Source organism: Lepidochelys olivacea, assembly GCF_965140295.1.
Source record: "Lepidochelys olivacea isolate rLepOli2 genome assembly, chromosome: 13".
Lineage (NCBI taxonomy): Eukaryota > Metazoa > Chordata > Testudines > Cheloniidae > Lepidochelys > Lepidochelys olivacea.
Window position 1 is genome coordinate 1,735,530 of NC_140423.1, and position 25,489 is coordinate 1,761,018.

At 50.1% G+C, this 25,489-nt stretch overlaps 1 protein-coding gene across 1 annotated transcript; it reads right to left on the reverse strand.

Moving 5' to 3' along the window:
• Positions 1–430: 430 nt before the first annotated feature.
• KIAA1755 lies at positions 431–25,489 on the reverse strand. The gene is made up of 14 exons (XM_084645822.1): positions 25,235–25,489; positions 19,116–19,313; positions 16,987–18,385; positions 16,670–16,864; positions 15,314–15,437; positions 13,062–13,155; positions 12,372–12,458; positions 10,491–10,607; positions 9,683–9,781; positions 8,402–8,550; positions 6,547–6,685; positions 6,046–6,165; positions 5,086–5,277; positions 431–4,546 (listed from the first exon to the last, which is right to left on the reverse strand). Exons 1-14 carry the CDS (start codon positions 25,235–25,237, stop codon positions 3,491–3,493), a joined length of 3,972 nt encoding a protein of 1,323 aa, XP_084501948.1. The 5' UTR covers positions 25,238–25,489; the 3' UTR covers positions 431–3,490.

Genomic DNA, 25,489 nt, shown 5'->3' on the forward strand with positions numbered 1-25,489 from the left:
GAAAAATTTTACACAGAAAAATGCAAATGAAAATAGGGAGTTGTTTAAGCAGAGTTTATTAGGAGTCCCAAAAGCTAGGATTCTACCTCAAGGAAGAAAATATTGGCTAAAAACCCTCCTGGTCCAATGGGGTAGTGAACGCAGCAATTAGAAATAAAAAAGCCACATATAATGGGGGGGGGGAAAGGATAGCTCATGATATAAATTAGAAGTTGTGAAGTATAGAAAATTGATAAAGGAAGCTAAAGATATTACAGAAAAATCCACATCTGGGAGGGCTAAGGACAATACTAAGGAGGTTATTAAAGGGTATTAGGAACAAAAGAAATCCTTGCAATGATATAGGCCAATTACTAGAAGGAAATGGTAAAACAATTAATAGTGCAGAAAAGGTAGAAATAAATGTTCAATAAATATTTCTGTTCTGTATTTGGAAAGAAGCAGGGTGATATTTTTGTATTACATGATGAATGGAGTACTTTCCAGTCTATTAGTAATCAAGGAGTATGTTACACAACATGTACTAGGGATAAACATTTTTATATCAGCAGCCTGGATAACTTGCACACAAGAGTCTGAAAAGAGGTGGCTGAGAATATCTCTGTCTCAGTGAGGTTCATTTTTAATAAAACATGGGATATCGGGGACATTCCAGAAGACTGGAAGAGTGCTAATTTTGTGACAACATTCAAAAAGGGCAAGCAGGATGACTGGCCAGCTAGCTTGACATCAATCCTGGGTAAAATAATAGAAAATCTGATATAGGATTCAATTAATAAAGAATTAAAGGAATATAATTAATGTCAGGCAGCAAGTGTTACAGAAAATAAGTCTTGTCCAACAAACCTGATTTCATTCTTTGATGAGGTTACAAGTTTGGTTGCTAAAGATAACTGCATGGATGTAATATACTTGGACTTTTGTAAGGAATTTGATTTAGCACTGCATGACATTCGGATTAAAAATTAGTGCTATACAATATCAATAAAGCACCCATTAAATGGTTTATAAATTGGCAAACTGACAGATCTCAAGTAGTTGTCAATGGGGAATCACCATCAAATGGGGGTGTTTCTAGTGGGGTTCCGCAGGGATCAGTGCTGGTCCCAATGCTATTTGACATTTTCATCAGTTACCTGGAAGTAAATATAAAATCATTGCTGATAAAATTTGCGGATGACACAAAGATTCGCTGAGTGGTAAAAAATGAGGAGGACAGGGCTGTCAGACAGAGCAGTCTGGGTTATTTGGTATTCTGGGTCCATTTTAATAGAATGTGTTTTAATACAGTCAAATGCATAGTTATACGTCTCGGGACAGGAGTGAAGAGCATCCCTACAGCCTGGGGGACTGTCCTGGAAAGCAGGGACTCTGAAAAGGATCTAGAGGTCACAGTGCACCAGCAGCTCACCGGGAGCTCCCAGAGTGATGCTGTGGCAGACGGGGCTCATGTGGTCCTTGGGGGTCTAAACAGGGGAGTGGTGAGGTGGAGCCGGGAGGTGATTTACCTCTGTAAATGGCACTGGTGAGAGCGATGCTGGATCCCGTGTCCTGGTCTGAGGTCCACATTTTGGACAAGGTGCAGAAAAAAGGCGTGAGGGCTGGACAAAATGGCTGGCAGTGAGCCAGTGACCGAGCTCAATCTGCTTTGCTTATTGGAACGAAGGCTGAGAGGTGACTTTGTCCAGTGTAAATCCTGCCTCCGACAGGGCTTTGAGAGGAGAAAAGCAGACTCAGAGCCTGGGGCTGGATGCTTCTGTCTGGAAGATGCTTCGGCCAAACATAAGTGAGTTGTTTCAATACAGGGGCAACGGAGTGAAAGTTGAGGACCTGTGATCTAGGTCAGACCAGATGATCTCACAATCCCTTCTGGGCTTGAACTCCCTATGTTTATGCAGGAGCTCAGACTAGTAACCAGAATGGTCCCTCCTTGCCTTACAATCCAGGAAGGACAGTGACCCGACCCCACAGGCCTGGAAGCAGGTCCTCTCGTTCTATTCCCAGCTGGCTGTGCGGGACAGGATGGAACCAAACACAACGCACCCTTCTGAACTGACAAGGGGATGAGGAAAAGGAGGAGGAGGAGGCAGTGCAGTCTGAGAGACGAGCCTGGATTTGAATGTTTTGTTAAAAAGAAAAACACTCAAGACTTCACCACAACCCTTCCGAGGCAGACACCCAGGGACGGATTTTTAAACCACTCACACACAAGATTACTGGGGAACAGTGTGTGCAAACTGCGAACAACGGCCGCTTGCATGCACAGTCTCTGTAACAAGGTGTACAAGTTATGGACATCTCTGCCTGCGTTTTGTACACACACCGGTGGGTCCCGTGTGCTTGAAAGTCTGTCCAGGAGCCAACTGAAATTTCCACCCTTGGATTAAGGAGAATAAATGGCTGTCTGCTGGGGATGGATTATGGGAACAGCCTCAGAGGAGTAGAATCTGACATTTCTTTTTTGGCCCACTTAGAGTATACTGAGCACAGCTGCTAAGAGAAGATGAATCAGGACTGGATTTTGGTGCTCACCTTGAATTTATTCCTCTGGCTCCTCCTGCAGGAGTAGTAGCACCCGAGAAGGATTTCTGTTCGCAGTTGGAACAGACTCTGGGTGCTGTCTGACTGTAGGCTGGAATGTCGTTTCCTCTGCACTGCTCTACACTGAGAGCTCTGCATTGGGGTTTACTATTGTTAATAAAATTAGCCTTGTTTTAACAGGGACAAAATATTGCAAAACAAGCTGCAGTAGCCCCATAGATGAGGAGGGAAAGGAGACAGTAATACATGTAGGCAGGAGGGAAATTCCACTGGAAGGCAGGGGAGTTGGGAGGAGGAAGGAGGGATTTGGTGATAGCTCTGTTGTGGTAACAATTTACACTCCGAGGCCTGGCAGCTCTGGACAGGGGAAGATTCAGCAGTGAGGAACATCCTATAGTGAGATGCATGATCAGTGCAGGTTTCAGAGTAACAGCCGTGTTAGTCTGTATTCGCAAAAAGAAAAGGAGGACTTGTGGCACCTTAGAGACTAACCAATTTATTTGAGCATAAGCTTTCGTGAGCTACAGCTCGCTTCATCAGATGCTTATGCTCAGATAAATTGGTTAGTCTCCAAGGTGCCACAAGTACTCCTTTTCTTTTTACCAGGAGAACGTTACTGTTAACTCAACCAATACCCTTCACTTACCCAGCTGGATGCCTTTCATAGGAGGACCACAAAGCACTTCAAGATTATTAACTGAGCCTCACAACTCTCCGTGAGGTAGGTAAGTATTGTTATCCCCATTTTGCAGATGGGTAGAACTTAGGCACAGAGGAGTGAAGTAACCTGCCTAAGGCCAAGAAATGAGTCAATGGCAAGGTAAGGAGTAGAGCCCAGTAGGTCTGATGCCCAGTCGTGTGCTCTGACCACTAGACAGTACATCCACTCCGTGGCCAAAGTTGCCAGGACTGGAAAGACAAAGCCAACCTAGTTTCAAAAGAGCTGGTTTTACTCAGCATCTGCTTTTGCATGGCTCTTTGTGTGGTGGTTTTCCAGATATATGATTCCCAGGGGCTTTCCCAGAGGCCCGGACAGTCTAGGACTCACGAGTTCCATGGGCAAAAGGAGACTGGTTGTTGAAGGGTCTTGGGCCGAGTTCTGTGCCTCTGTATCTTCAGACGAAAAGCTGCCATGCCTGGATACCTGGAAATATTGGGCTGCTTCCGGCACCTTATCCCAGTGCTGCTGAGCACCTGTGCTGGGGGCTGAGCAAGGCGCATCACCCAGGGACTCGCTCGCGCTGTCCTGAGGAAACTGGCCACTGTCTGGGCAGCAGGCTTGTGATGGAAGAGTCAGAGGTGGCTTCTGAGGGGGTGCCACTTGGAGGCTTCCTAAGGCCTCCGTGCTGGGATTCGGAGCCAGGGCTTCTCTCTGTTCAAGATCAGCTCCACTTGCAGCACTCAGGGGAGACTCTTCAGCTGCTATTGAGGCTTGATAAGTACATCTGCTCTCCTGCACATCCTTGCAGTCCAAGGATTCCTGCTGAGAACACCTGGGGTCCCTGGGATCTATGTCTAGGTCAGAGTCTGTGGGCAGATGTGGTTTTAATTCTATCTCACTCCTTGCTTTGCATCCTGATTCTTGAACTTGTGTCTTGCTTTCTGCTGATGCTTGGGCAGGGTTGGAAGCTGCTTTGCAAACATGAGGAACTTTACCTTGGACTCTGGGGCCTGATTTAGTAGCAGCTGAGCTGAAAGAATCTTCCTCCCCACTACAGTCTGGCTCAACACTTTGGGCCTCCTTGAATTTTTCCAGTATCTCCTCAAGGATCTGCCTGGTTTCTTGACACTTCTGCCATGCCTTGTTCCATACCTCTAGTCCTTTGCAGCTGTGCATGGTGTAGGCTTGTACCTTCATCTCCTGGAACCTCTCTGCTGAAAACTCCACAGATAGCTTCTGTAATGATTTCTCTAGGCATTGTAGGGCCTCCCGATTTACTGGCTGTCCCTCTCCAAGCTTCACACAAGTCACGTGAATTTTGCAGTCAAGGTTAAGCAATGTTATCTAGAAAACAGAGCAATAGTTTTTTGGTTTTTTTTGTCACTCATCTAGTACCTGCTGTCTCTCCTCCCCCAGGATCCCGCCTGCTGCTGGTGCAAGAACCTTCTCTTATACCTTCAGCCAACTGCAACCTCCTTCCCATGCTCTCCATCTAGTGAACTTTTCTCTCTCTCTCCAAACCTCATTTCCCACTTGCTTATTTATTCCTCTGTAACGTCTCTCATCCCCTGTTCTGCTGCAGCCCCTCCACACCGACTTCCTTCTGGAGTCCTACAGAAACTCCATCATAATCACCAGCCTTGAGTTTCTTCACTAGTTTGTCTCTACCAGTGTCAGGAGAGCACATCCTCTAGGGAGAGCCGAGGCTGGGGGGCGCTCCGTTTCCTTGCTATGCAATCAGCACTGGGGGCCTCAAACTATTTCACTGCTCATACATTTCACACTCTACCCTACAGATTCCCATCTCCTGGCTGAAAGCAATGTTGTCTAGTTCCAGTTTGCTGCAGAGTAACAATATGGAGCAGTTAGCTTAGCACAGTCACCTTGTCACAGAACCTGCAGAGATTGAGCAGAGTTTCCAGCTCAGCCTGCTGCCTCTCCAAGTTCGTGTAGAAACTCCTCAGTTTGGCCTGCATGGTACCTCTGGCTGCCTCGAAGGCTTGTGCCTCTGGGAACATGGAGCCTTGGAACTCAGCAGCTTCCTTACATAGCACAAGTCCTTTGTTGTAGTGAGCCTAAGGGAGGATACAAGGAAAACTATATATTCCTAAACAGGCTCGGCTGTCTTTATCCTGGGGGCCTTGTTTGCTGAGGGCCAGGAGCTCTGCAGCTGGAAGATTTCAGCAACAAAGTCAGAGGAATGTTCTCCATTTGGGCACAAACATGTCTGGGTGTGCAAGGAAGCAGAAGAGAATCATTCTGTCTTGGGAGGAAATAAGAGTGGAGGGTCTCATTCTACACTCCCCATGCTTTGACATCATTTAATTCAGTGCATTGCATGGGGCTTCTTATTTGGGTGGATTAAACAGAAGCCTCAGGCTCCACAGAACCCTCTCCTGGACTTCCCCACAGCACTGGACCCCCCCCCTTGGAACAGAATGACTGCCCTCCAGAGCTGGAGGCTGGGAGAGGGATGAGGAGGCAGGAGTGTTAGGGGTCGGAGCCCATACATGATCCAGAAGTATAAGGATTGTCTCACATTTGGGACTAGGGCTGTGCAACACTGGGAACCTCCTTGCAAAAATTTGACCTGACAATTAAATGTTGATCATACTAGCCCTTTAGATGGGCCCATTATTGCTCAAACAGTCAAAAATGGCATTTTCTGCAGATCTGTAACAATATTGGGCCATTTGTAACAAAATTGCAATGAAATGTGAGAAGCGCTAATTCTGGTTCATTCTGAGAATCTGGCAAAGAGCCCTAGCAAGGACCATGTTCCAGACACAGACAATATAGCTATAGCCAGGACACAGGTTACAGAAAAGCATCCTCAAACGTACTGTAGCCTGAATAAAGAATTCCTTAAACTGCTGGTAGGATCTCTCTGGGCTGTCCGGGCTCCATTCCTCAGTGCTCAGCTCATGGAGCCGAGAATCTCCTTCATCAATCCAGCAAGTGAGCTATGAGAAGAAATATATAGGATTTCCATGAGATCTCAGTTATTTAACAGCTGCCACTTCCCTGGGAATTTCCCCTCCTTCCCTTGGGTCATCCAGATTTCACAGAATTCGTGAACATATTTTTCCCAGTAACCTAGTGATTAAAATCAGGGCTTCAAGAAAATCTTGTTGTTCTCCATGTTCACTTGGTATCAGTGGCCCATGCTATAAGCAGAGAAGTTTATTTGCTTCACTCAACTCAGAGCTGAAGCAAAGAAATCTTTTGCTCTGTCACTTAGTGACTGGGTCCTGGATTCGATGAATGAGATTCAGCAAATGTTGCCATGGTATCCAAGGTGCAAGCTGTCCTTTCCGGCAGCATGTCTTGGGGAAAGCACTCACCTTGCTGAATTCTGCCTCAAACTCCTGGATCTTTCGGAGAAACTCCAGGCGCTCCAGGCAGCTGTTGGATTTCATCACCAAAGTGTGAACTTCTTCTTCCACTTGGTTGTAGAGGCCCATGGCTGAGTCCATGCTGTTCCTTAAGAACAAAAAGGGTGATAAGTATATCTGGCCCATCTCTGTTCACCTACAACATATCAGCCGCTGGTGTGCAGAAGACCATCCACCCCTCCTAGAATTAGAGCTGTTCCCTTCTGATTCCTGGTAAAGAAACCAACAGAGGGAGTCCTCTGAGCATCACAATCCCTTTAATGGGCACAGGGGAACCCTAGCCTTTGTCCGTGAGCTCCCTGGACCTGGGTTCTAGTTATGACCCTGATGCACACTGTTGGGAGCTGAGAAAGACCATGTGCAAAGATTGCTCTGCTTATTAGCACAGTGGCACTGAAGGATGGCATGTGCGGAGTGGAAGAGCCGCAGTCCTGTTCCTCCGCACTGTAGCCCACCTTGGGAGCCAGAGCGGAGGTCGCAGAGGGGCTGTAACTTGTAGGTGATGCTTTGCCACAAGCTGAGCCATGCTGCAAATGTTTCCAATCCCATTAACACACGAGGGGACTCACTGGATTTGTACCTGTCCAGAAAACCGCATTGTATTGCTCTGTGTGGGAGCAGTTTGTGCCCACAGACTGGCCGGCCCTGGGGCAAGGTACATGTTACTCTCCAGGTGTTTGGAGCCTGAATAGCTGCAGGTGTAATGTCAGGTGATTGCACATGTGCAGCCATCTCCCAGTTACACTGAGCAGGTTGGAATTGGATGCTGGATACCAGAGGGAGGGATGGCGCTTGCCAACTCCGCTCTCTATCACCTTGGAAATATCCTCCACCCCACCTGACTCTGTCACAGCCTGTGCGCGAAAGCGAGGCAGAGGAGCTCAGACAAAGGAGTGGGGGAAGAGTGGCATAAACTGAGGGAGAAGGAAACTGGCAGGTTTTGTGGCGGGCGGCTGGCTGGAATCAATGTGATAGCAGGAGAGTGGGTTTGTGTGTGGGGGGGGAGGGGTGAGAAAACCTGGATTTGTGCTGGAAATGGCCCCACTTGATTATCATACACATTGTAAGGAGAGTGATCACTTTAGATAAGCTATTACCAGCAGGAGAGTGGGGTGGGAGGAGGTATTTTTTCATGCTTTGTGTGTATATAAAAAGATATTTTACACTTTCCACAGTATGCATCTGATGAAGTGAGCTGTAGCTCACGAAAGCTCATGCTCAAATAAATGGGTTAGTCTCTAAGGTGCCACAAGTCCTCCTGTTCTTTTTGCGAATACAGACTAACACGGCTAGTACTCTGAAACCTGTGATATTATTGGGAAGCAGTGCCATCTAGCAGCCACACTAGAAAATAAAATGAAGTAACATTGGATGACATCTGTTTATAGTTGCATCGAATTGAGCTCTGCAGGGGACACGAGCTCCTCTTCTTCCTAGTGACACGTGCACACATTCTCCAGCAAAGCCCAGGGAGAAAATCCTCACCCTGCTCAAGCGAACGGTCCATGGCCGTCTACCAGGCCTGGGCTGAAAGGGGCGGTGGAATTACTCCTGGGAGCTTGGGCCTGAAGGCTTGGTGGGAGCTGGCAGAGCTAGGCCTGGGGAAGCGGGTGGTGGGGGGAACACCTTGAAGGGCTGGCGAGAAGCCTGTGCTGGAGGGTAATATGCTGCATTGTCCCCAGAGGAGCAGGGGATCTGCAAGTGCAGCCAATGCCAAAGGCACAAGCATCCTGAAGTCAGTAGGGTGAGAGCTCGGTGCTCAGTGTCCCTCTTCTGGGGCAGGGATGGCTCCAGTCCTCCATACCTGACGTCCGGTGAGAAGCTAAGCCGGGATGCCTCCTTCCTCAGCCTGGCCAGCGTGGCCCCACCCTCTCTCTGCAAGCTGACCAGCTGCACGTTGCTGAGCACTGCCTTCATCAGCTCCCTGTACCTCTCCATGCACTCGGCTGCCTCCTGCCCAAGGATCAGAGACACACACGCTTGTCACTGGGATTGCCCTGCCCTTTGCCCCATCACCCTCTGAATCAACAGCACCAAGTTGGCGGTCAGGGGCGAAGGTAAGAGAGGGGACACAGCCTGAGGTCAGAAAAGGCCAAGGGCACTTGATTTTACCCTGGGACAAAATGGAGTTAAATGCCACGTGCCATGGGAAACACACATTGTCCTGCAAATAGAGCCTTGGAGGAGCTATCTGAGTCACCGACTGCCTAGGTCAGTTGTGGAAGCGCCTTCACTGGAGGGTTTCGAAAGGAGGCTGGAGCCGTCTGTCTTGGAGGGTTTAGACACAAGTCCTGCATCATGGCAGGGGGTTAGACTAGAGGATCCTTGAGGTTCCTTCTAACCCTACGGTTCTGTGGTCCCTTGGCCAGGGGATCCCAACGTGCGTTCTGGGCATGAGACAGTAACAAACTCAACGCAGAGATCACCTCATCCACCACTGACTGCAGCCACCTTTGGGGTGCAACATGGCAGCTGTCTGTGTCCCCTGGGACCTGCACAGGGGCTTCAGGCAGGCACTTCGGAACGATATGGACTGGAATTTGACAGGGCACTAGCGTTCACGCTCCTCCTCTTGCAGACCTTCCCAGGGAATCTGCAGTGACCACAAGTAATCAGGGTGTTGGTGTTAAGCCTTAGCCAATAAACAGCATCTTCAGCAGAACAGTGCATCGCACCTTGCCAGGTCTCCAGCTCCAGTACAGATTCACTGCGACTGCTGCATGCGGTTCCTTGCAGTCCGAGCAGTGACACAGCCTGGCCCGACGCAGCTTGTGGGCTGTGCCAGCAGAAAAGCACAAGGCTGGCTTAAAAATTGTTTTGCAATATAATAATTGCTTCTGTGCTCTTAAATACTGATTATGAAGCAAGCAAAAGCTGGGGGAGAGATTCACTGCTGCTTTTGATCAAATGCACCTAGAGAGTTCCTCTGGCTCTTCCGGTGGGCAGGAATTGCCCAGGGCTGGATTGCCATTGGGCAGCAGGAGATGATGGGCAGCACAATGCACATACTAATGTTTGGGGGGGTAACTGCGCCCAGAGCTGGTTGCAGGCTGTCCTGTTTGGAACTCGGCACCATGGCTGTTACCTGCACATCCTCTGGGAAGTCGCCCTTCTCCAGTTCCTGGATGGAGCTCTGCAGTAGCTTGGAGGCTTGCTTGAGATCAGCCACAAAGGGATGTAGCTTCTACGGGGAAGGAAACACAAGTGGGTTGGCCTGTCCTGGGCCAGGAGGGCTGACGGATGGATGGCAAAACAGGCTTAGGGTAGAGAGGGGGAAAAGGTTTAGATTGGATGGATGTATAAACAGCTAGACAGTAGTTTAATGGCTGATAGGGAAACAATCAGGTGGAAATATGGATGAATAGCAATGCAGCCAATAAGCAGGGTGGGAAGGTTAATTGCAGAGAGACATTGTAGATAATAAATTTCTAAGCAGAACTGAGGTAGCTATTGATATTTAGCTAAAGTTCTGGGCCTTCTTGTTAATTTCTTGAACTTATGTGTAATACACATGAAAACCACTGCTTGCTTCCGGGCATCCCATGGGAATTCTCAGTCTCTCTCTCTCACACACACACACACACACTCTCTCTCTCTCACACACACACACACACACACAATTTTTGTGATACATTGAAACACGGATGTACTTATTGCGCTGCAACCAGTTGGCGTAACCTGCAGCCAAATTCACTCTCCCCGCAGTCGGGTGTTATTGCAGTACCAGTAGCCTGTGCATTCTCGTACATTGTCTTCCTGCATTACCAAGGTACCAGGGATTTGCCAGTGATCTTCACTTTCAGTTTTATGCCCCAAGAGAAGCAAGTCCCTTGCTGAGGGACAAGGGCTCCAGCAAACACAAGGAGAAAGCTAAAGGCCATGATAATAGACACCTGGAAGAATTGAACCCACTCGCCGTGGCTGTAAGGGAAAGTACCATCCAAGTCTGGCGTCAGCTGGGTGCTGTCGACATATCGGCCCAGAGCTCTGAGGGAAGTCAGCACCTCCACCTGCAGGAGGGAGGGACACCGCTTGTAAATACGATGGTGAGTTCTTACAGGGGCATGTAAGCAGTGATGAGCTGCCAGAAGCTCAAGAACCGGTTCCTTCACTCGCTCCGGGTCTTGGGCGGCACTTCAGCGGCACGTCCTTCAGTCCCTCCGGGTCTTGGGCAGCACTGAAGGACCTGCCGCCGAAATGCCGCCGAAGACCCAGAGTGAGTGAAGGACGCACTGCCGAAGTGCTGCCGAAGGCTCAGAGTGCCACCGGGTCAGTAAAAATTCACATGGGAGCCTCCCCAGCCGAGAGCTCAGGCGGGATGGACAGGACGGTCCCGTGGGCCACATCCTGTCCGTCCCGCATGAGCTTCCCCAGCCCTTTAACAACCGGTTCTAAACCGGCTTCAGAATTTAACAACCGGTTTGCGCGAAGCGGCTCCAGCCCACCACTGCCTGTGAGAGTGGTGGGTAAGAGTCTGGTTTGGCAAGGCTTCCCCAAGGGGATCCTGAAGCCTTTTGGGCATGAAAATCCCTCTCTCCTTCTCCAAATGATCCCTGCTGCCTGAATCTGCAAAATGGGGCTGGAAGAGTCAGAAGGAGAGGCTGCTGGCTGAGATTCCCAGCTGTCCGCTCCTGCCTGGCTAGGCTGTAAATCCTGAATCCCACATGCAATGTGCTGGCTCGTTGCGCGCAGCTGTGTCTCCCTCTAGCGAGCAGAACTGCCTGCTAGTTACTGGCAGCAAATGAGTCCGTTCCTCTGTTGGCTCAAGAGGTAGAGGGGCTTGTTTCATCCTGGTTTCATCCCCATGCAAGACCCTGGGGTCTGTGTGCAGCTGTGGTTTCTTACACTCGGTCTTTATTCAGACAAACGCTCGCTGAGTACAGACCTCAGGGTGTTGCCCACTGGGGACTCGACCCAAAGCCCATTGAAGTGGCTTCAACAGGCTTTGCATGGGGCCTGGTGAGAAAAGCTACTGGCCCTAGCATTTTAGCAGTTCTGGTTCCTTCCCGAGACCCTGACCCAGCGCTGGCTCAGAAAAGTCACTATCTCTAACTGAAGCTCCCTGGGGCTCTGTGGTTTTCGAATGCACAGCAGAACGCTGGCATTTTAGTAAATCTGCCAGGACAGCCAAGCTGGGTAATCGAACTCATTAATATTTCACATTATATTAATTAAACAGAGCAGCATTAAAAGAATAATAAACCCTTTCAAGTTCTGAGTTATTATGCTAATACCCGTGTCCAGCGTGTGGAAGTAATTGGGAAAGTACTCGGCTTCCCCTGGGTGGCTGCAGTCCATTACTGCCGTCAAACAATGCGAGGGCGGCAAGAATTACCAGCCTGGGAGACAGACAATAGGATAAAGGCCCCACAGACAGAGAGAAGGGCACCTCTCCCTGCTCCTCATCCGAGACAGGGTCCAGGTATTTCATAACGAGAGGGAGGACTGTGCACCTGGGCAGGCTCTGCTGACGATGGCATGGGAATAGTGGAACCTGAGCTCTAGCTACACGACCAGGGCAGACACACAGACAGAGAGAATCCATCTAGCCACTGCTCTTGCCGGCACAGATGGAGCCCTGGTGAGCTAGGCCAAGGTGGAGATGAGGTGGGGGAGCACGTCGGTCCAGCTCCATCCCCCTGACTGCAGAGACGAGGGAGGAAAGGAAGGGACCATCCGTCAATACAGACTCTGTTCTCCTTGCAGGAGAAGGTGCAAATGGTATAGAGACAAGGCTAGGGAGCAGCTGCTGAAAACGCTGCTCCAGCCCTCACCTGCATTCCAGGTAACTTCTCCAGGTGCGCAGCCACCTCCTTCTCTGCCAACAGCAACACAGCATGGACGGAGGCAGGTGAAGATCTCTGCAGGGGAGGGCAGAGTAATTGTCACTCCTGGCAATATGCAGGACATCCTCTGCTTACTCTGCACGTAATGAGAATTGTCGTGGCAACTCTGAGACCAGACAACCAGGAAAGTGCAAGCATGTAGCAGCACAGCATCGCCCTCGCAGACGGCTGGGGGCCGGATGCATTGACGGGCCCCGGGAGATCGGTAACTGGGACTGTGGAGGAGGAGCCTGGGCAGGTGTCCCAGGGAGAGCAGGGGTTACGCAGTGTTCCCTAGATAAATATATTCCACTCCAACAGAGGGTAACTGAGACCTGCCTGAATAAATGATCTTGGGGATGCTTAGGGCAAAGAGTGTGGATGAGATCAAAATCTTGGCCTCAGGGCATTGTAGACAAAGGGACTGTCAAAGGATCAGCTCTAGGCCAGCAGGGACCTGCTCACAGGTCCCCACCCAACGCAATACACTCCAGAGGAAATTCGAGAGGTGCTTTAGGGACAACACTGCCGAACTTTACTGATTAGCTGGACAGAAGATCTCGCCCACCCAAGCCGACTGTGCTTACCTGGGCCCCCTTATCCCGCTAAGCTCACCACTGAACAGAGACCAGCGTGTACCTGGACTGATCTGAATGCCGTGTGCAGGGTCGGGGAGGGAGGCTGTCTCCTGGCATCCACCACAATGGTCAGCCCTCTGTCCCTTGTTTCCCTCCTGGAGAACGAAATAAACCACAGTGAGCTCTGACTGGAGGAAGAAAACGGCATTAGTTAAGAGTGGCAGACCCTCAGCAGCTGATTTGGGGTTTCCCCATCCCCGCTGGAGAGGAAATGCCCCCCTTTCCTGAAGGCACCGTCCTGGGGTCCTGCACTGCAGCGGGGAGCGAATCTTCCAGCTCGGGCAGACAGACTCGTGCTAGCAGAGCTCATGCTAGAGCGCCAACCAGAGCAATGCGGGCAGTGGAGGCATCAGCTTGGGCGCCCAGCCCGACTCACCCCTCGCCATCAGAGCCCGAGCGTCAGCCCACACTGGAACCTCTGTATTTCTGGTTTTAGCACTCTCACTCGAGCCCGCCCGCTTGGGTCTGTCTGCCAGGCTGGGAGCTCGCTGGTCACTTCTGGCCTCAGTGTAGACGTGCGCCCACTGATGTCTGGTGAGGGAAACTCTAAGGGCCTCCTTTCCCCTGAGAGCTGCTGTCCCACTCCCTTCTCCCCCACACTTCAAGTTGGCACCTCTGTCCTCGCCCTCCCAGCCATGCAGTAAGTCAGCGCCTGCGTGAGAGCCCAGACTGAGGCCAAGAGGGAACGTGAATTCTTCAAAGCTACTTCAAACCAACCAACAGGAGGTGCTGTGGCCCATCTCCCCACCCTTCTCCATTCCAGACCAAAGCTGAGGGAGATACCTGCTGGATTTAATGGTTCTGAACCCTTGAATACATGGCTTGGATTACCTCACGCCTTCTCCTGCATGGAGACAGTGAACAGTTCATCACTTCACACCTACCTCTCTAGGGGTTATTTTACCATCAGTAGCGTAGGTGGCTTTGGGAGTGGCGGGGATGTGCATGTTTCTCTCGCAAACAGGGAAGGGCTGGAGCAATCCGAAGACCCCAGAAGCAGAGCCTGATTTACCAGTTAAGTCAAGGTTTCAGTGTACTGTAGAACTCTAATTTTCTCTTCTGCGAGGAGTAGGTGGCCTTGCCTATGGCTGGCCCTGGTTTCTAGCCTTGAGTACTTCACTCTCATGCACAATGGCTAATGACATTGACAAAGAGGCACGTGGTGTGTACATTATCCTCTGAATTAGTTACATATTTCAGTGACTCTTCCTGGGATTGTGTCTCAGGCTGAAACCCTGGGACATGAACATAAACTGTTCCCTTTCCTCCGGAAGATCTTCGGGGCATTTGGCCCTGGCCAGCCTTCTCCCCCATGGCAAGAGCCCCACCTCTGCTCTCTCTCTCTCTCTGCCTGCTCCCCTCAGAAATGCCTGCACACCCCCAACATCACACACGCTATTTATCTTCACATCCCACAGCAGCCATGGGATTTTGAAGGATGGGTGGAAAGAACGTCTGAACTACCAATGCAATGTCCAACGTTCTCCAGTAGGGGGCAGTGGTACACATTTCAGCACGTGGCGGGTGGAATCCATGCAGCTACACACAGAGGGTTAAAAGCCCCCAAACCACCACAGTGAGCAGTTCCAGAAATAATGCCTTTCACAATAATTGACTGGGCCCCCGGAGAGTTGCCAACAGCCTAGAGCCACCTGACTCCCTTTTGCCAGGCAGCAGGATGGGGACACAAAGCAGGCAAAGGACAGAGTATGGATGTCCAGCTCCCAGGCAGAACCTGCCCCCTAAACTCCATATTCCCCAAATTCCATTAACCCGTGTTTACCCTCGACTATGCTGCTGCCTGAAAGGAATTGGAATGGGGCATGCAAGCCTCCGTACATGGCAGGAAGGGGTTAATGGACTGCTGGAGGCCTAGTCAGCCAAACTGAGATACCTGGAACAGAAGTCTGGCTTCCAGGGTAAAAGGCAGAGCCCTGCTCAGCTGCGGGGAGCAGGCAGAGAAAGAGCAGAGGCTGGAGAAGGCTGGTCAGGGCCCGGGGCCTAGCAGATCTTCCCGAGGAAAAGGCAGAATTTAAATTCACGTTGTTCCCTCCTTGTTTTGGAATTGGTGTGCCCTGCAAGGGGTAGAACTGTAAGGGACCTGCTGCAACCCAGAAGGTGTTGGAGGCTGGGCAGAGCAGAGGAAGACTGGCTGGGACACTGAGGCTGAGTGGCTGCTGCGCCGGGCGGTGCTCTGCTAGGGTTATGCTATAACATGGGTGTTGTGGGAAGGGTGCTGTGTTCTCCCCTTACCTGGGGATGGAGCAGAGGTAAAGGAGGAGCTGGGCTACCTCTCTGGTGGAGCACCAGGTGGCTTCCCATGCTCTGCTGCTCGTGGTCACCTGGATCAGGGCCCTGCCAAGCTTATCTGTGCTCCCTGCAGCCAGGAAAAATCAAACGTTGCGTTAACAGTTCACAGTACTGCCCAAGCCCCTGTGTTCAGGAGACCCCCAAAGACATCAGATTTTTCAAAAACAAAGGTTGGGCTCTTTTATTTGCCTTTTCTTTTTGAGCCTTTAAGAGTCACATTTTCAAGCTGTTTTCTCTCTGCAACCATGAAGGCTAGAGACATGCTTTTTCTTAAAAACAAAACAAAACAAAGCAGCATTTCAACCTATTCCATGATTCCAGGAATTGAGGCTTCAAGGAAAACACCAGGTATCGGGAGACTTGGCAATGTTATGTTTGCTGTGGAGTGGGAGACCACAGAGAATCCAAATGTCATCTACTGCATGCTCCCTTGAACTGCTCCATCCCACGACCACATGGTTTCCCTGAAAGCCCTTAGGGACTGCTGCTTGCATGGTACTGCACCTCCAGTATGTCTCCTGGGGGACTTCATGGAACAGCTGCGGCAAATACTATTGGCCTAAACTCCCGCATGACCTAAGAGAGGTTTTTTGCAGGAGTGGGTGGGTGAAATTCTGTGTCCTGCATTGTGCAGGAGGTCAGACTAGATGATCATAATGGTCCCTTCTGACCTAAATATCTATGAATCTATGAATCTATGACCTCACTTTCACCTTGATGACTGCTAACGCCTCAGGTTCCCACCTGGTCTGAGTAGCTGGCGTGGAGGATCTTGTCAGAGGGTCTGGAGGAATGAGTGCAGTGTTGGGAGCTCTAATTCTGGCTCTGGGGGGCTTTCATCTGTGTCTCAGTGTTCTCATCTGTGAAATGGGGGGAGAATGTTTCCCTGCCTACCTGGGGGGCTCTGCCGTGCCTTCAGGAGATAAGAACAGGTTGGGAAAAGTCTGGGTTTTCCCTACAGCATTTTTTGTTTCTGTCAGAAATGTTCAAGTTTTCATTGTAAATCTCCCGCCCTCCCCCTCTCCCCCTCCAAATATTCAGTTAAAAATTAGTTCTCAGCCACTTCAAAAAAATTTCAGCTGACCCGGCAAATAATTTTAGTTCTATTGAAATGACCAGCTGAAATTTGTGCCATTTTGGTGCTTTCCATTTTGCAACAAAACCCCTAAAAAATGTAGGCCGTGGGACATTCCCTGCGGAAATTTTCACTTTGACCACAAAAAGCTTTCATTGAAAAAAACATTTTGAATGAAGAAAAGTGAGTAGGTCTAATCATGATCCTATCACTGAGTTCAGTACCTGGCAAACAAACTACGCCCGAGCGCAAGAGCTCAACGCAGAGATCCTGCCATTGGGGTGGCCGTTGAGGGCTGGACTCTGCAGACAGTGGCTCCTGGGCAGGAGAGCTCAGGGTGGCGGCACAAAGACCATTCTTACAGTTGGTGTCTTGGAGAGAGTTGATGTCGAAGAGAGACGCATCCATCTGATCGGCACCTGGCCAGGAAAACAGATCAAAGATGTGGCAGACTTCTTAGTGGAAAGGAGGCAAAGCTTGCACAACTTACTACCACGATTGCTTTATACCTAGTATTGTACAACCCTCTATTGGCTATTACCTTTCCCAGCCAGCTTAGCTCTGTTCATCCTGGGAGAGTAAATAGCCGACATCCTTTTCCGAGGCCCTTCATGTTGGCTGGTACCAGACAAACTATCCCCTGGGGATGCCGGTTGTCGTTGGCCTTTGAAGAAGGAGAATTTGTGGCTGGCAGGGGGAGACTGTGGCCGAGGGAGGTTTCTCATTGCACCAGCAGGAGACTTGAGAAGCTTTAAGTATCCCTGCTTTGTCACCTCCTCGGCTTTCGTTTCCTGAGTCGCTACTTTCTGAAGACAGCCAGAGAGGAGTCTGGGAGCGACTGCCTGGCCTGGCCTCCGTCTGGGGTGAGCTGGACTCTCTGGAGCTGTGCTTGCCGAAGGGAACTCCGGTTTGGGCACATCAGACTCCTCCAATATGGCTGCCATCAGCCCAGAGCCAAAGCTCACAGGGTTCTGAAGGGCGGCCACATAGGACTCACGGTATCGACACCTCGGCCCATGGAATTTTGGGTCTCTGTTCAGTTTTCTCCTCAGACACGGTGTGCAGGGACCCTCCTCTGAGCTCTGCCCTTTCCCACAGGTCCATTTTTCTGCTTCTGACTCTCTGTTCACCCTTGGAAGCCGTGATTTACGCTCTGATGGCACCTTTATTGCTCTAGAAGGTCTAGGTTGCTCAGCAGATGGTTCTGACCTGGCCAGAAGATCCAGCTTCATTTCTTCAGAAAACTCCAGCAGGTCGACGTAGTCACCGTCCAGGTCCTGGCTGATGATATCGCACAGGCTTGGCACAACGAACACACTGGGCTTCTTCCACAATCCTGCTTGATCCACCTTGATGAGTCCTGGATATTTGCCCTGGCTGGCCCTCCAGGGAACATCTTTGCCGTCTTGGACGTTACCCATGCTGTTACCATGTGGCACCTGAGCATCAGTCATGCAAAAAGACATTGTGCAGCTCTGTGATGCTGGCTCTACCATCCCTTCAGAGCTGCCCAGGTCCAGTGCATGTGCTGGAAGGGACACTCCGACCTGGGTGGGACTTGGTGCTGCTTTGGGTTTGCTGACGAATTCTGGCGTGGCTATCTTACTCCAAGGCACAGGGGCAATTCCCTTTTCTGTGGCTACCAGGCAGGTGTGCAGAGGTGCTCTCTCCAGGTCTCGGTTGATTTCCTCCAGCCACTCCTTGGTGAATAGCAGCGTGTAGGAGGATTCAGGAACTGTTCTTTCTTCCACAGTGCGCAAGTCCTGAGAGAGGCACTTTACAGTGATGCAGGCAGATTGCTCTCCGTAGGGCTCTGCTTGGAGGTAGAAGTCTCCTGGGCGTAGTAAGAGGGGGTTGAGTGGTGCAAGGTGAATGACCACTTTCTCGTGAAGACACAAGGGCCAGCCTTCATGGAGAAAGATGCAGTTAAAGTAAGGCGCCTAAGAGAAGAAAAAACCACTATGTTAATGAAATGGTATCTGGCCAGCTTAATGTGGCCTAGTGGATGGAGCGCCGGACAGGGAATCAGGAGACGGCTCTCCCACAGGCCTGCCGGGTGATCTTGGGCAAGCCACTACCCTCCCCGGCCTCAGTTTCCCTATCTGTAAAGTGGGGATAATGAGCCTGTTCTCCTTTGTAAAGTGCTTTGATACTGATGAAGAGCTGTGTAAGAGCTCAGGATTATTATGATTATATGGCCTTTGTTCCACTGTCTGCGAGAACCTTGCAACCCGTACTGGACAATTTGTCCCAGTCCCGGTGTGCGGCCGGGCCGGGCCGTTATTCCCATTTGGGGTGGGAATAATGATGTACAGACCGACTCTGCAGTGCCACAAGATGCCTCACAATGATTAATAAACCCAGCAACCTGGGGGGCTTGGGGAAGTGTCATCATCCCATTTTATAGATGAGAAAATGAGACCCCGATAAGGTGATTTTGCTGCAGGCCCCTAAGAGAGAATCCAGGCATCCTGTACTGTTCCTTGCTTCACTGCCAGACTGCCCTGCCCCTAGGTGGGATTGCACAGCTTTTAGCGTCTACACGGAAAGCTTGCTTCAGTGGGGGCAGCCTGCCTGCACCCACGCACCCACGGCAGGCCTGGGGCTGAGAGCTGGGCTCTGGGGAGGCTTGTGGGAGGGGGAGGCTGGAGTTGTTATTCATGGACTCACACAGGCCACCTGCCGCACGTGCTCAAAGAGGCGCTTGGCAGGAATCAGGAAATCAAGGAGGCAGCATAACCCGTCGCCCTGGTAGTTGCTGTCGAGCAGGCGGAAGAGCTGGCTGAGGACAGTTGGGGCTGTGACTTCAAATGGCGGATAGAGGGCTAGCAGGGCGTTCTGCACCGCGGCATCCAGAGACCGGGGATCCTGCCAGGGAAATGCATCATCCATTAGACAGATCAACACTAGCAATGGGCCAGTTTCCACCCCCGTTGGGGACCTGTCCCACCTCCCCCACTTTAATATACCCCATCCATCACTCGCTTTCCCAGCCTCCTCACAGAGCCTCCAGACCGGCCCTCCAGCTTGGTGGGAGTGTGGAAGTGTCTGTAAAGGAAGAACACTGATTTAAATATACCAGCGTGGCTGGCAGAGTCACGTGCAACAGACGCATCTCCTCGGGAGTAACCGTGCTTTTCTGGGACGCAGTGTACATTAGTTACGACACTGCTGAAGTGAGGAACGGTCTAAAGGTCTGAGCCAATTGGGGAGATGTCACTCGCGTCACAAGGACTGTCTTTTGAACAGACCTGTTAAGGGGCTTTTGATTTAAAGGGTCACCAGTATGCCTAGGTTTATACTAGTTTGATTTGTGGTGGGCCTGAGTTTCCAAGTGCAGGCTCCAAATTCTAAACTCCTCAGATTCAGGAGTATTCACACCTGGTGATTTGGCTCAGCCCATTATAGGGAGATTAGATCCGGTCCCAGCTTCCCCCTAGTTCAGAGCTGTTCACAGCTAAGCTCTTTCCCAGACACTGGCAGGTGTCTTAGAAATACAATTGCGGGGAGGGCTGACAGTGCATGAGGCCAGGCACCTTGATTGCTCTGGTTCAGCCTCATCCCTACATTTCACTGATTCCCAACCAATCATTGGAGAATCTGTTAGGAAATATCCTACATATTCTACAGCCCCATTCCTTGCAAAACAAAACCCGCCAGACTAAAACAAGAGCCACCATTTGTGTAAGGCCCACTCAATGATATTTCTAATTCGCTGACCTGACTCTGCAGAAGCAGTTAATTAAACAAACCCTGTTTCCCAGGCTGTGCTAATCTGACTGTCATAACTGGCACACAAAGGGAAGCAATCAGGATGAGTTCATGTTAAATTTCAGCTGTAACGGGGTGGGGGGAAATAAAAATTGTTGTCAAATAGAAAAACCACATAACTAGTAAGGACAGACATTGGCTTTTCAAGCCATTAGGATGGGCTTTCAAGCCATTCATGGAGAGTAAATACTAATGCAGCTATAATAGCCTGAGATAGCACTCCCAGCGCTACTATTTGTGAAGGAAGTGGACAGGTGGACAAATAAAGACTTGCCTGGATTTGCATGTACAGAGGCCCATAGACACACACAAATGGCGGTTTCTGAGCATGCAAACCAATGTTTCTGCAAAATCTGGGCTGATGGAAGAATTAACCCCAATGTACTTTTTAACTAGGATGTGCTGAGTTTTTATAGATCTGTAAAATCTCCTGATCTGTCTCTGTTCAATCCCTAGATAACAGAGAGCGCGCGTTTATCTCCTGCTGTCAAGCTTGACCTGCTACAGATCTGAGCTTCTTGACCTGGTAGGAAGGTCAGTCTCCAAATTTAACTCTACTTGATATGGAGGAATTCCAAAGCTCTGAGCACAGTCTCAAGCCTAGAGGAGCTTTAGTTAGCAACCTCCCATTGATCCAGCCAAGAGCTGTATCAGCAATGGCTTTCTGGTACTTGAACAAGCCCAGCCACTTGCCCCGCGGGGTCTGTAGCTGTCACACGGGGACTGAGGGGGCGAGACTGTCACACACATGTCGACATGGGGACACTGGGGGAAGTTAAGTGGAATCATCCCAAGGTGTGAATTTAGAGGGCACTAGTTAAAGCACATTAAACCCCTCTGTGGACATGCTACTTTAGAAGTAAAGTTGCCTTTGTCCAGCTTAGCTTAATTAGCTTTAGTGGGTTTTAGCTAATGCACTTTAACGGCACACCTTTTAGCTAATTCTGAGGAGCTTTCCTGAGTGTCCCCAGGTAGACACACCCTGCCATTAAATTCTCACTTCTCAGTGAGGCAGATTTCAGCCTGGTTGCAGAGCTCTCTGTTTACCATTTTAAAGTGAAGGCTGTGTCAGACTTGCCAGCCTTAGGCCTGGTCTACATGTAAAAATTAGTTCAACATAGTTGTGGCGCTCAGGGGTGTGAAAAATTCACACCCTCTAAGCACTGTGGTTAAGCCAACCTCGCCCTGGTGTACACGTGGCTTGGTCGATGGACAAATTATTCTGTCAGCCTGGTTACCGCAACGTGGGGAGGTGGATTCCCTACAGCAGTGGAAAAACCCCTTCTGACAATGCAGGAAGCTAATGTACTCAATGCTTTTTTTGCCTCTGTCTTCACGAACAAGGTCAGCTCCCAGACTACTGCTCTGGGCAGCACAGCATGGGGAGGAGGTGACCAGCCCTCTGTGGAGAAAGAAGTATTTTGGGACTATTTAGAAAAGCTGGACGTGCCCAACTCCATGGGGCCGGATGCACTGCATCCAAGAGTGCTAAAGGAGTTGGCGGATGTGATTGCAGAGCCATTGGCCATTATCTTTGAAAACTCATGGCGACTGAGGGAAGTCCCGGACGACTGGAAAAAGGCGAATGTAGTGCCCATCTTTAAAAAAGGGAAGAAGGAGGATCCTGGGAACTACAGGCCAGTCAGCCTCACCTCAGTCCCTGGAAAAATCATGGAGCAGGTCCTCAAGGAATCAATTCTGAAGCACTTAGAGGAGAGGAAAGTGATCAGGAACAGTCAGCATGGATTCACCAAGGGCAAGTCATGCCTCTCTAATCTAATTGCCTTCTATGACGAGATAACTGGTTCTGTGGATAAAGGGAAAGCAGTGGACGTGCTGTTCCTTGACTTTAGCAAAGCTTTTGACACGGTCTCCCACGGTATTCTTGCCAGCAAGTTAAAGAAGTATGGGCTGGATGAATGCACTATAAGGTGGAGAGAAAGCTGGCTAGATTGTCGGGCTCAACGGGTAGTGATCAATGGCTCCATGTCTAGTTGGCAGCTGGTGTCAAGTGGAGTGCCCCAGGGGTCGGTCCTGGGGCCGGTTTTGTTCAATATCTTCATAAATGATCTGGAGGATGGCGTGGATTGCACCCTCAGCAAGTTTGCAGATGCCACTAAACTGGGAGGAGTGGTAGATACGCTGGAGGGTAGGGATAGGATACAGAGGGACGTAGACAAATTAGAGGTTTGGGCCAAAAGAAATCTGATGAGGTTCAACAAGGACAAGTGCAGAGTCCTGCACTTAGGACAGAAGAATCCAATGCACTGCTACAGACTAGGGACCGAATGGCTCAGCAGCAGTTCTGCAGAAAAGGACGTAGGGGTTACAGTGGACGAGAAGCTGGATATGAGTCAACAGTGTGCCCTTGTTGCCAAGAAGGCCAATGGCATTTGGAGATGTATAAGTAGGGGCATTGCCAGCAGATCGAGGGACGTGATCGTCCCCCTCTATTCGACATTGGTGAGGCCTCATCTGGAGTACTGTGTCCAGTTCTGGGCCCCACACTACAAGAAGGATGTGGAAAAATTGGAAAGAGTCCAGCGGAGGGCAACAAAAATTATTAGGGGACTGGAACATATGACTTCTGAGGAGAGGCTGAGGGAACTGGGGATGTTTAGTCTACGGAAGAGAAGAATGAGGGGGGATTTGATAGCTGCTTTCAACTACCTGAGAGGTGGTTCTAGAGAGGATGGTTCTAGACTGTTCTCAATGGTAACAGATGACAGAACGAGGAGTAATGGTCTCAAGTTGCAGTGGGGGAGATTTAGGTTGGATATTAGGAAAAACTTTTTCACTAGGAGGGTGGTGAAACACTGGAATGCGTTACCTAGGGAGGTGGTGGAATCTCCTTCCTTTGAGGTTTTCAAGGTCAGGCTTGACAAAGCCCTGGCTGGGATGATTTAATTGGGGATCGGTCCTGCTTTGAGCAGGGGGTTGGACTAGATGACCTCCTGAGGTCCCTTCCAACCCTGATATTCTATGATTCTATGATTCTATGAAGTGTCTCCTACGCTAAGGCCGCACAGCATAGTGCTGGGCTGCAAAGCAAGCTTGTGTCAATCTGCTTCTGCCCTGACGTGCAGGCACCTCCTCTAGAGAGGTTGCGGGAGGCAGGGAGCTATGTCCATGTGAGCCCATACAGTGCTGGCCTCCTGACCTCCGCTGAGATCTGGCGTCCCCTGCAAACAGACACTTGCACAATACTGGGTTTTCTCCCCCAGTCAGATTGGCGCAAGGGGCCTGGTTGGGTGGCTTTGGGGCATGGGGATGCTACTCTTTTGTAGACTATCTTGCAAGTCAGCTTCATCTCTCTGTTCTGTCCTGCTGTCTGGGTACCATGGCACTTCAAACCGCCTGTCTGCTGGTTCTCATGCCCTTCCTTGGTCTGTTGACTGGGACAGTGAATGGAGCAGCCGGTGCTGTTACTCCCAAATCTCAAAGGAGAGCTCGGTAATTTAGCCACCTCCCACCAGCTGGTGAGGTACTGAATTCACTGGGTGTCCTGTTGCTGTAATAAAACAGAGATGAAGAAGTCCAAATCCTGCCCCCCCTCCACGATGAACCAGTTCAAATTAATGTTGTAATTTGTAAAGCAGCAGGGCCCTCTTAAACCAGGGTTAAAGAAAATTTCCAACTGAATTTGTGGCCCCCATGTAGAGACAGAGAGAGAGAGAGAGAAGAGGAGAGTGGGATTTTACAGATCCTAATGACCCGACTTTATTCTTGGTGTAATTCCACCAAGGTCAATTCCACCAGGGATGATTTGGCCCAAGATGACAAAACGACTTAATGAAATGTTACCAAAAAACCTCCCATCAGTAAATGAGACTAATTTGGCTGTGAATAGAGAGCAGCAGCCGCATGCAAATACTAGGCAAAAAGGGACACTAACTAGGGAGTGATTAGGAACCAAAGGGAACTGACCAGTCGACTTTCTTCAACCAATTTAAGTGAAGTGCAAAAAGAAAACAAAAGTCACTAAGAGCATAAAGAGACTGAGATTTTATAAGTTATTTCCATTTCAATAACCTAAAGTGTAGTTAAAATGGAGACAATGATGTTTCCCCAAAATCCCCATCTGTTTTTATAAAGCTGTCTGTCTGGATCTCGGGGAAGGGTTAGATCTTCACAATAAATACAGTTTTGGCACTGTAAGGTTGTTCATTTAACTCTCAAGTCACCAAGCATACCACTCCCTCTCCCTTACGCAGAGCTTTGAGAACACAAACCGGCAGCCAATAACAATTCCACTCCCGCGGCTGCAGCTCTTACATCAGGGGAGTTTAGCTTGAGCAAGGACTGCAGGATCCAAACTTTAAAGATGAGTCAAAGCATCAGGGAAGGTAAGAGACAAGGTTCGTACAGCACATCCCAGCCGCTCAAGGCGGCACAGTGTGTCAATAACAGTAATGCAGCTCCTGAAAGCCCTAGCATAGGGACCCGACGTAAGGAATATCGTCTCTGCATAGCAAAGGGAGAAGGAGCGAAGTTATTAACACACAGTTTCTGGCTCTAATTCCCTGCAGCCATAACAAGGGAGTGCGGGGAGGTTTTAACCACAATGTTTTGCAGTCCCACACACTTCCATCCAAACAGCTGCTAGTGATCTTTGTGCCCTTCTTTCTACTTGGTGCCAAACGTCTGCTCAATCTGCTGGAGACATGGTCTCTGCGTGAGAAGGGAATTCTCCCAGGCACAAATGGTTTGAGAAGCGAGCTCTGTCGTCAGTCTGTCTCCCCATTCCCACTCGGCAAGGAGCAGTGTTACACCTGAGCGTTAGCATTTCGGGGCTGACAGCCACGCCCAGTGTGGCGCAAAGCATACAGAAAGACAGGGCCTTGGAAAGGATGCCACCCACCGTGCACTGAGAGCGTTAAAGCAGCAGGCTACTGCTAGGACTTTGCTGCAGGGCCAGGTGTGCGGTCTGTGTTGGCAGCAGGGGACAGAGGAGAGAAGCAGACAGGGAAAGCTAGTGGGAAAAGTCATTAAAAAGGTACAAAAGCAGAAGGCATTACCATGGTTTGCTAGGAAGTGGCAGGGAGGCTGGCAGGAGCAAGGAGGTAACTGTCACTTCTCCCAGGATGCTAGAAGTTTTCCTAGTGCATCTAGTTGCCCTGCCACTCTCTCCAGTCCATGCAAGCGACTCTTTTTTCTTCTGGCGGATCCTCAATGAAATCCAGGTGCCCTAGAAAAGTTGCAGGGAAGCCAGACGAGGGGCAGAGGGGGCTCTGCCTGAGTCAGGCCAGCCTCTGCCTCCGTACCTCCATCCC

Excerpts from the sequence above, each read along its gene's own strand:
- KIAA1755 (XM_084645822.1), bottom strand. Across the intron at positions 18,386-19,115 it reads ACGTGCGGCAGGTGGCCTGT|GCGCCTTACTTTAACTGCAT; the intron begins GTGAGTCCATGA and ends TTCTTCTCTTAG. Across the intron at positions 6,686-8,401 it reads AGCTTCTCACCGGACGTCAG|GAACAGCATGGACTCAGCCA; the intron begins GTATGGAGGACT and ends TTTGTTCTTAAG.